Source organism: Portunus trituberculatus, chromosome 20, assembly GCF_017591435.1.
Source record: "Portunus trituberculatus isolate SZX2019 chromosome 20, ASM1759143v1, whole genome shotgun sequence".
Taxonomy (NCBI): Eukaryota; Metazoa; Arthropoda; class Malacostraca; order Decapoda; family Portunidae; genus Portunus; species Portunus trituberculatus.
The window spans coordinates 15,390,952-15,401,789 of record NC_059274.1 but is presented as its reverse complement, the minus strand read 5'-3'; the positions used below and the strand labels follow the sequence as shown (position 1 = coordinate 15,401,789).

The window sequence follows — 10,838 nt, the reverse complement described above, 5'->3', positions numbered from 1 at the left end:
ACTGACTGACTTAAGACTGACTGGATGTTGTTATTAATTAAGTTGTACTACGTAGATGATGTTAGCGCGGTAGTCTTTGTCTATCCTCTCTTTCTCTCTCTTTCTTTCTTCTTTTTTTTTCTTTAATCTTCTTTCTCCATCTTAATGTTTTTCTTTGTTTTGCTTTCTTTTTCTTATTTTTTTTTTCTTGTGTCTTTGTCACTTGCTCGATTTCAAGTGATGTTTGTGTTTGTGTTATTGGTGTTACTACTACTACTACTACTACTACTACTACTACTACTACCATTTTAATTGGGTATATCATTGTTAGAAAAAATTTAATGTTACCATGAAAGAGAGAGAGAGAGAGGAATCGGTCCTTCACACCGTCTTTCTTCTCCCTTCAGCGGGTGACAAGGGCGGGACGGAAAAGGGCGTGAGTCCTCAGACGCCCACTGACGAGGCTGCCACGCCCGCCACCGCGCCCGTCAGCCCGCCCACGGACGCCCTCACGCCCACGCCCGATGCCACGATGGGCGAGGAGGGAGACTTTCTCAACGGCGCCAGTGTGGTAAGTAGAGGGAGAGAGAGAGAGAGAGAGGGTAATACTTAATAAGAGATCAATACCACTTCGTTAAAAAATAGTAACGAAATATTTAAACTTTTATTTCTTTAATTTCTGTATTCATGACCAGAATATGTTGAAGTAATGCATACACAGGCAAGTACACGTAGTTAGTCAGGCCAACACCTCCGCCGCACCTTTACCTGCTAATCACTCCTCACCTGTCATACCATTGATTGACGCGTATCTTTTGGCAGGTGTAATATATAGTGGACACACTCACTCCTATACTTGAACAGTGCTCTTCGTGGAGGTTACCTTACTAAAATGCAACACAAAAACTAGTCCTGAAGAAAATTGAATGCGTGTAAATAGCTGGTTTGTTCTAGTTATTGTTCTTTTATTACATGTTTTCATTATAAGTTATGTGTTTCTGTGTAAGCCTGGCATTATAATTAGTTTATCTCTAATATACTCTTCAACTGCGGCGCTGAATGATTGCTTGAGTGCGTTGATGAAATATTAACCTCTTCAGTATATACCATGACGTTTTCATATTTATTTTGCTTACTGTTTTGGCGATTTTATACAACTTCAGAAACCTATATGGGGATTAAAATAGTGAAGACTGGCCACTAATCTTCTGACCTCCATAAAGCCTTTCTAATGTAAATGGAACCGTCTAATCATATTCAAAATTCATGGTAAAAATCATTGATAGACTGCAGGTTTATAATGCGCCTCTTCTTACTATTCTTGAGTATTATCATCAGCATTATTACTTACTGCGGCGGTAAATGACTTTGTTGTGACGCTAATATCTTAAATCCGTTAATAGACTGATGTGTGAATGTTGACAATGTGGCACTTATTATTATATCTTAGTGATGACAACAATATTATAACTACAACACTAAGCTATTTGAACTGCTCAGTCGAAATCATACAACAGAAATTGCGAATCATTTAACCACTTCAGTACTATGACACGTTTTCACATTTACTCTGCTTATTATTTGGTGATTTTGTACTCCTTCAAAACTCATGTGGAGGATTGAAATAGTGAAGACTGTGGCCATTAATCCTCTGACCTCCATATATCCTTCCTAATATCACTAAAATGGTCTAATCGTATGGAAATCTCGAGGTAAAAATGTGTCCTCGTATTGGAAGTCTTAATCAACAAAATTATAACAGCTACTGGAATATATGAACGTCTCGATTACACCTATCAGTTACCTTCGAAATGATATACTACAAACTCGCAGGGGACCATTTCACAAGGGCTGGGGAGAAACCATAGGAGTGTAGGCGATAAGACTAGGAATATCATCGAGCCATATACGTCTTACTGAATTTTGTGCACCAAACCTTAGAAACTCTGGAAAATTGTGCTTTGTGAATATGAGAACGGAAGGAAGAGAATTTATCTGATTTTGAAAGAGTTGATGAAACTGGATAACCCATGAAGATGAAAAGATGAAGAGAGTAAGGGAAATATGTGTGTGTGTGTGTGTGTGTGTGTGTTAGGAGTTAGGTAATAGCGGACGACAGCTCTTCTCCCGCTCGCACGCGCACACACAGACACTTGTTGACGTATAACGGAGATCTATCTATTTATGGCGGCAACCCGTGTCATCTCCCTCCCCTAGGCAGGATAAGGAGTTGATAAGGCTCAGGGGGCGGCGGCGGCGGCGGTGGTAGTGGTGACACAGACCCAGCCTCGTATAGCATATAAATTTGCCTTTCTGGGTACGGTACGCAGAGAGAGAGAGAGAGAGAGAGAGAGAGAGAGAGAGAGAGAGATTGGAGAAAAAAAAATACATCATTCTCTCCTTTTTCCCATTTTCTGAGTCCGAAAAGAAATAAAAATTAATAAATCGTAAGAAAACTACAAACAGCACAATAGCGAGAGACGCAATCCCATTTTCTTTGTTCTGGAGTAAGTTCGAGAATAACAAAACGACGGATGGGAAGGGAAGAAAAAGGTAATCAAACTCTATTTACAAAAACACCAGAATCGTTTCACTCGTCGCTCCCAAAAGTACTGGATCGCGTAATTCTTTTCTAGACGCTGCGCTTTTGTTTATGTTCACCGTTACTTTGTTCCTTATGCCGCGCGCGCGTGCCCTGTAAGTCAAAGCGGTGATAAGTAGGGAATAATATCGCCTTCTAAATCGACTCCTCCTTTCCCGCTTTAATATTAGGAGGTTTATCGTTTACACACGCAAGGAAAATATATTGTGTATGTATAAGAAATGCCATGTGCGTATTTATGTGCACGTCTTTGTACGTATGAATGTATGTGTATGTGCGTTATGTGATTCTTTGTGTAAATAAGACGATTAGCGCTCTCTCTCTCTCTCTCTCTCTCTCTCTCTCTCTCTCTCTCTCTCTCTCTCTCTCTCTCTCTCTGTCAATCTACTATTTATGCGCTAGTCTCTCTCTCTCTCTCTCTCTCTCTCTCTCTCTCTCTCTCTCTCTCTCTCTCTCTCTCTCTCTCTCTCTCTCTCTCTCTCTCTCTCTAACCTTGTGCCTCGCTTCAATAACCACAATCTTTTACTCATACTCGTAAATTTTCTTACTTTGAATCTTCCTCCTCGTAGCCTTGGCATTTCTGCACGTTTTGCCTTCTATTTAAGCACTTCACCGCCTCTTCTTGATCCCCCTTCCCTCTCATTCTCATTTTTTTTTTCTCTCTCCCTTTTTCTCCCTCGTAAATTTCTACTAATCCGTCACGGGTTTTAATAGGTTGATTATGTTTCTAAGTTATGGAAAAGATAGATATGTACGTTCGTTTGCTTAGTTTTCCTTGATTTTTTTTACACATTCATCCGTCTTCGTCGCTTTTCTTTCTTTTTGAAGTCGTGAAGGAAAAATGTTTGGAGGATAAAAAGACTGGAGGGTGATGGATGTTAATGTCTTTTGATTTAGTCTATCGTGCGGTGATGTGGGTAAAGAAAACGCGTTACTCAGTGTGTGTGTGTGTGTGTGTGTGTGTGTGTGTGTGTGTGTGTGTGTGTGTGTGTGTGTGTGCTACCACTTGCCATGCCATGCCTTGCCCTACCCCAGGCGTCGCTACGTGTTCTGAGAAAGAGAGAGAGAGAGAGAAATTATTTTAATTGTGTTGGCCGATTTTTTCTCTCGTTTTTCTTTTTTTTCATTTGGTTATCATATTTCATAGTGTGTGTTGCTATTTCAGAGAGAGAGAGAGAGAGAGATTTGCATAGCTCTCTCTCTCTCTCTCTCTCTCTCTCTCTCTCTCTCTCTCTCTCTCTCTCTCTCTCTCGTTTTTATCCCTCTTATCCCTCAAATCCTCCCAAACCTCGCTAATTTTCCTCCCCGTCTCTGTCCGCAGTCGTGTTCGGTGTGTCATAAGAAATTTGCCAACATCCATCGCCTGCAAAGACACATGATTTCCCACCAGGAGTCCGATGTTCTGCGGAGGTTCAAATGCGATGAATGTGGCAAGGCATTTAAGTTCAAGCATCATCTCAAGGTAAGGAAGACCGAGGGAAGATTGGATGGGTCGTGATAGGGAAGAGGAAGGGAGACTGTTTGTATCTGGTGTGTGTGTGTGTGTGTGTGTGTGTGTGTGTGTGTGTGTGTGTGTGTGTGCTGGTGTGCGATGCGGGAGGTTATCTTGTGGAGAAGGAAGTTGTGTGTGTGTGTGTGTGTGTGTGTGTGTGTGTGTGTGTTATCTCTTATATTTCCTGTACCTGTGTGTGTGCGCCTGTATCTCACCTCAGCTTATCTCTCACCTTTTGTTCCTTCCCATCCCGTCAGATAAATGGTTTAAAGTTTTGAATATTCTGGAGTTTATTTCATTAATTTTTAGCGGTAACGTTACCTAATCAAAAGCAGCACTACTGAAGATACATTTACCATTCCCTCACTCTGCGTCTGCTTTCACCACTAACTCACTCGCATGTTAGTTGACTCTCATGTATTCACTTCTCTCCCTCACGCCTCGCAGGAGCACAAGCGGATCCACAGCGGGGAGAAACCGTTTGAGTGTGAGCACTGCGGGAAGAGGTTCTCCCACTCCGGCTCCTATTCCTCCCACATGTCCTCCAAAAGTGCCAGGTGAGCGCCTTGTCGGTCTGGGGGTTAGAATGCTTACTGTGCGGTGACGGCAGTATTGTTATGTCAATTGGGGAAAGATTTAGATGCCAAAGTTTATAAGAATCCTGTCACTGGGGTACATACAGTATGTCCTGTTTTGCACATTGACATGTTATATACACTTGCGTCGGTCACATTCACTTTCTGATAGCACTGCCTGGTGTCTCCACAGCTTGGCCGCGGCCGCACCAACGGACTGCTGCCGCGCTCGTCGCCGCAGTTCCCCGCGCACGGTACCAAGCGGCCCATCCTCAATGGCGCGTACCTGCCCATCCTACCCAAGGACAAATCGCCCCCCTCGTCAGCCGAGCTCGGCTACTCGTCTCCCACACCGCCCATCTCGCGGGATCCCATCCTCATGTCACCGCCTAACACCGCCGCCAGCTTGGGCAGCGGCACCTTCCCCCCGGCCCTGCACCACAGCTTCGCTCCCTACCACCCGCTGAGTCACCTGATCCTGGCGGCTCAGCTCCACCCACACCTGCTCTCCTTCACCTCGCTGAGCCACTCGCTGAAGGCGCAGCAGGAGGCGCGCGGCGACAAAGACCACAGCGAGGATGCGCCTCAGGAAGACGTGGACGATGATGACGGGAAGCTTGTCATTAAAGAGGAGACGCGGGAAGACGAGGATGAGGAGAAGGACCATCACCTCCATCGTCACTCCCGCGAGGAGGAGGATGAGGCCCGGCGGGATGAGCGCGAGGCCTCAGAGGGTGCGGAGAGCGAGCAAATGTCCACGCTGCAGAAGATCTTGGAGAACGTGAGCACCAGTGTGACGAGGCGCCAGTTCGAGGAAACTGTGTCTGCCGCACAAGGCCCCGGCCTGTCCTCGGCCGCCATCAGTGACGATCACTCCTGCAAACTGTGCGGCAGAAGCTTCAGCAGTCAGCGGGAGGCGTACCTCCACGTGTGTCGCCATTGCCCGAGGTTACCGGAGATGTCCGACGCCTCGGAGCGATACAAGGGCCAGCTCATCGAGGGCCTCGCTGAGCGGCTGCATGAACTGGCCAGGAATCAGAATCCCACCCACCAGCACCCGAGCCTACTGACGCAGTACTTGGCGCGGCCCCGCGGCGTAGATGATTACCGGGAGGCGGACTCGAGTCACATCGTGGAGGGCGAGGAGACCACGTGTGACGGCAAGAAGGTTCGCGTTCGATCGCACATCGGCGAGGAGCAGTTAGCGATATTGCGAGCGCGCTACGCCTTCAACCCGAAGCCCAAGAAGGAGGAGCTGCAGGCCATCGCTGAGAAGATTAACTTCCCCGTGCGAGTGGTGCAGGTCTGGTTCCAGAATGCCCGCGCTCGGGACCGCCGCGAGGGTCGCTCCATCACGCCCACCCCCTCGCCCTACCCGCAGATCGGCTACCCGCCTCACGGCTACCCCGCCCCGGGTCCTGCCGGCGGCTATCCCTCACCCGGGTACACGCCACCAGCCTCGCAGGTGCCCGGCAAGCCCCACAGCCTCCGCCCCTACCCGTCCCTGCTGTCGGGCCCCAGCCTATTCTACCCGCTGCAGCACCCGCTCTCCCCAGCGCCTGCCGACGGCGCCGACGACCACGCCAACGACCAGCCCCTCGACCTGTCCACTAAAAAGTCGTCCCCGTCCGCGTCGCCTAAGCCAGCCTCCGTCTATTCCGACTCCGACGCCGACTCCACTTCGCTGGCCATCTCGTACAAGTCCGAGTCCCGCACTCCCACGCCCACCCCGACGCCCACACCCACCGCCCTCAACAACAACATCGCGGAGACCAAGGAAATCAGCGGGGGCGCCCTGGCGGTGGCCGACCTGCCGTCCATGATCTCCGATCAGTGCAAACTCGCGCAGATTCTCCACGGAGCCAAGTTTGGGCCGCTGTACCCCGACCACGCGGAGCACGGCGAGAAGAGACCCAGGGTGAGTGTGTGTGTGTGTGTGTGTGTGTGTGTGTGTGTGTGTGTGTGTGTGTGAGAACTGTTTCCTAACACTGACTGCTCACTAACATTAACCATTGCAACCTCCACTCCTGTCCTGTGTTATCCTCCTGCTCCTCCTCCCCGGTGTTTTTGGAGGATTACATTCCCTGATAGAGACCTGCGTGGCAGGCAGCGTTGCGGGACTGTGAGCCAAAAGGACAGTGCCGGTAAGGGCGGTCTTGACACTGTCCTCTTATCAGCAACTACTCGTATGACCCAATGCTTCGCTCCCCCCAGTCTCTCTCTCTCTCTCTCTCTCTCTCTCTCTCTCTCTCTCTCTCTGTGCCAGCACGTTGCCTCCCATGCTATAAGATGACGTGCGCTGCAAGTCACGGCGGTGTAGTAATGATAAGTAAGAGATGATGGACAGATGAAGCGTAACTCTCCTTGGTCTTACTTTATACTTGAAGTTCTTGTTCGTAACATGATAATCGGCATCACAGCTAGTGGCGAGAAGGCTGCCGCTGTTATTGAAGCGGTGGTTGTGGAAGTAGCAGCAATGATGTTAGTTAGCTGTGTTCTTAATGTAGTAGTTATGTTCGTAGTAGTAGTGATAACCATAACATGAAGAATCATCATCTTGTTTTTGTAGCTGTGGTGTTGGTAATTGTATTAGTTATAATAGTCATGGTGTTGGTGGTAATAATAACTGTTCTTTATATTTCAATTGTCATAATCTTAATGAGTCAGTGGTGTAGGTCATAATAGTAGTAGTAGTAGTAGTAGTAGTAGTAGTGGCGATAAAAACAATAACAGCGTAGTAATCAGCGTGGCCGGGTCTCGCCAGGGCTGTCAGTGTCACAGATAGAAGGAAGGACACGTTCAGCGCGCGTTGTAAAAATATGTTGTTTGTCGCTGGGATTGATTATAAACACGAAAACTTTGATCCGCGGCGGGGAGGAGGGAAGCTGTCTGGTGGGCAAACACACACACACACACACACACACACACACACACACACACACACACACACACACACACACACACACACACACACACACAAAATTTTAGTGTCTAATTTAACTTTACTAAACTACTACTACTACTACTACATGAGCCTCCCACAAGATCGCTTACGGTTTTTTTTTTTTTTTTCCTTCCTGTTTTCCTCTTACATAATTATCTTTCGAAAAATACGCCTGTTTTTATATATTTTCTGAACACAAGCTTCATATTAGATCGTGATGTTAATGGTCCTCCAGCTGTATGATAACATTACATACATTTCAACCAATACTGCGATAGGGAGACTGGCTTTAGTTGATACAAGAGGGGTTATAGTAATGGTGAGAGCGTATATTTAGTTATCGTGGCGTATTGTTTGGTTTTATCGCGTCTTAAGTGTCAGTAGCAGTAGTAGTAGTTGTTGTTCTGTTGAGTGCGTAGGTAATGGTTGAGCTTTTTCTCTTTACCAGTTAGTAATAGTAGTAGTAGTTGTTGTTGTTTAGTGCGTAGTAGTTTTATGGTCAAACTTTTCCTCATTCCCGATTATCTTATATGTTGTTATTTGGTATTATTTATTAGTATTACTTTTTTATTGTTTTATTTTTAGATGTGCCTTCCTTTCCTTCCTCCGCCTCTCGTAACCTGGTGCGATAAACTTAACGCATCTGAAACACTTCCCCGTTGCACCTTCTCTATTTTCCAATGGCTCTAGTTGAAGTGACACGGGTTTTTGGGGATGTTTCTGTAATTCTAGTGGCACGTTAACAAGTTTCTGCATTACCAACAGGACAAATACTCTTTAGAACTCTGCTAATCGTCTCTTTGGTCCTTTAAAATGGTCGCGGTGAGGGAGGGAAGTGTTTCTGAATATGGCACTAAGCTCTCCCGTCTCTTTCAGGATGATGACAGCGGGGACGAGAGTCGAAAGCGGCGGCGTGACGAGGAGGGAGGTGTGTTTCAGTGCGACCAGTGTGACAAGTCGTTCAACAAACAGTCGTCACTAGCGCGCCACAAATATGAACACTCAGGTAAGGAAATATGCATGTTTTCTTCTTTTTCTGGATCCTTTTCTGAATGTGTTTTTTGGTATACTGTGATTTGTCTTCTTGTTTGTGTGTTTTTTTTACTGACTTTTCCCTGTTTTGCTTGAAGATTTTTTGCGTCACTGAGATTTGCACTTTTTTGTATTACGCACTCACTCATGCCTTCACTTTTGAAAGGTAGCACAGTAGAGTAAACATTGCACTATACTATACTTTTGAAGACAATTAGTGAGATTAAGTGTTTAGATAAGTAGCTGGATGTTTTACAGGCCAACGTCCATTCAGGTGTGATCTCTGCTCCAAGGCTTTCAAGCATAAGCACCACCTAGTAGAGCACAGTCGCCTGCACACCGGGGAGAAGCCCTACCAGTGCCACAAGTGTCTCAAGCGGTTCTCTCACTCGGGGTCGTACTCGCAACACATGAACCACCGCTACTCTTACTGCAAGCCTTACCACCCGGACGGGCCCGCACCGCCCCCCCCGCTCTCCGAGTCTTCCACGCCCGTCCCCTCGCCCTCTGACAGTGGCGTGGGCGTGGTCACCACCGGCGGGGGCAGTGGTGAAGGCGGAGTTTCCGTTATCGTCACCGCTACGGCCGCCACCACCACCACCGCCGCCGCAGACACCCTCCCCTCGGCGCCTCCCACCGCCCGGCCCATCCCCTCACCCCCAGCGGAGGAGGAGGAGCGTCCAGGCACCACCACCTCCACCACCACCACCACCGCAACCACCTCTTCCTCCACCTCTTCTTCGTCCTCCTCGTCGTCGTCGTCGCCGCCAGTGCCACCCGCCCCTCAGGAGAGCCCCGAGCCCGTGCCCGTCAAGGAGGAGGTGCTGCTGTGAGGGACCAACTCAAGGCAACACTCACTACAAAACAGAAAACGTAATCAACAACGAACACTGAAAGGATGAGTTCCTCTCCTCAGATACACGAAATCAAAATATATTAGATATATTATATATACTAAATATATAAATATATATATACTTGAACGTACACATACAGTGACTTGCAACGAAAATGCCTATGATCAAAACCAAAAGACTTTGTGTGAGCTAAAGACACAAGTTTCCAATCTTCACTGTATCTGGTACTTGACATATTGTGAAAGGAAAAGGAGCGTGCATGCTTGGTGTGTGCAATATGTCAGGTGATGTGCTACTTACATTGCTAGGTTAACCTGGACATACTATGCAGTGTTTCTTTGTTATTTAAAAAAGTGGAATTACAGTTATATTTACTTTTGAATAGGATTAATGTGAATTCGCATGTGCCAAACTTTTAATCTCCACTTTTGGAATCTAAAAGGAAGTTAAGGGGTGACCATTCTCCTCTCGGGTCCCTCACCCCTCACCTCCAACTCACTGCTCTCTCTCTCTCTCTCTCTCTCTCTCTCTCTCTCTCTCTCTCTCTCTCTCTCTCTCTCTCTCTCTCTCTCTCTCTCTCTCTCTCTCTCTCTCTCTCTCTCTCTCTCTCTCTCATTACCTGCTAAAGAGCCATCTGCACAGCTGTATCTCTCTCTCTCTCTCTCTCTCTCTCTCTCTCTCTCTCTCTCTCTCTCTCTCTCTCTCTCTCTCTCTCGGCCTCCCTTTTCCAGACTATCATTATCTATATTGTAGTTCTGTAGTTATGATAGATAGGCATTGTAACCAAGGCGGGTTTTGGGCCTAGACACCCTGGCCAGTACCTGTCCAATACTCATGTTTTGTGCCCAGGTGTGTGCTGTGTGGAGGTGCAGTGTTGCCATAGGAAGAATATGTCATTAATATTTTTCTGTTTTGAGATGGAGAAAATACTCACTCAGCCCTTGCTCTTTATTTTTATGTGTGCGATCTTCAATAAGCATAAGAGGAAGCTCACTGTTTTTATTGTGTTGGGTCAATTTCCAAGGGTCTGTCAAGCGTTGTTTTATTATTATTATTATTGTTATTATTATTATTTTATTGATTTCCTGTGCTGGTTTCATCTTTTTGTTTCGGAGAGCTGCTGTCTTGCTACTACCTAAAGAAGGGGTAACAGTACTTTGTTTCTTTGATTAAGGCGCGCTTGGGAAGGCAACAAAAAAAGTGGGCAACACTGCGGTCAAGCAAAAAGACAAGCAGGTATTCCGCTGATAAATCCACCGTCTTCCATAAGCATACTAGGAATCTTCACACGATTCCCGGCATCTAGTGGATCCTTCGTGCCTCGTGCCAGCATCCTTGTTGGTGAGGTGGGCGGCCA

General features: G+C 46.9%; 1 protein-coding gene across 1 annotated transcript in view; it reads left to right on the top strand.

Annotated features, from left to right (window-relative positions):
* Positions 1-10,547, top strand: part of LOC123506654 (zinc finger protein 1-like) — a 322,241-nt gene extending 311,694 nt beyond the window's left edge. Inside the window, exons 2-7 of the mRNA XM_045258901.1 lie at positions 387-550; positions 3,903-4,043; positions 4,521-4,625; positions 4,842-6,566; positions 8,469-8,598; positions 8,883-10,547. Of these exons, the coding sequence (XP_045114836.1) occupies positions 387-550; positions 3,903-4,043; positions 4,521-4,625; positions 4,842-6,566; positions 8,469-8,598; positions 8,883-9,457 (2,840 nt within the window). The 3' untranslated portion in view covers positions 9,458-10,547. The remainder of the gene's footprint in view (positions 1-386; positions 551-3,902; positions 4,044-4,520; positions 4,626-4,841; positions 6,567-8,468; positions 8,599-8,882) is intronic.
* Positions 10,548-10,838: the final 291 nt, after the last annotated feature.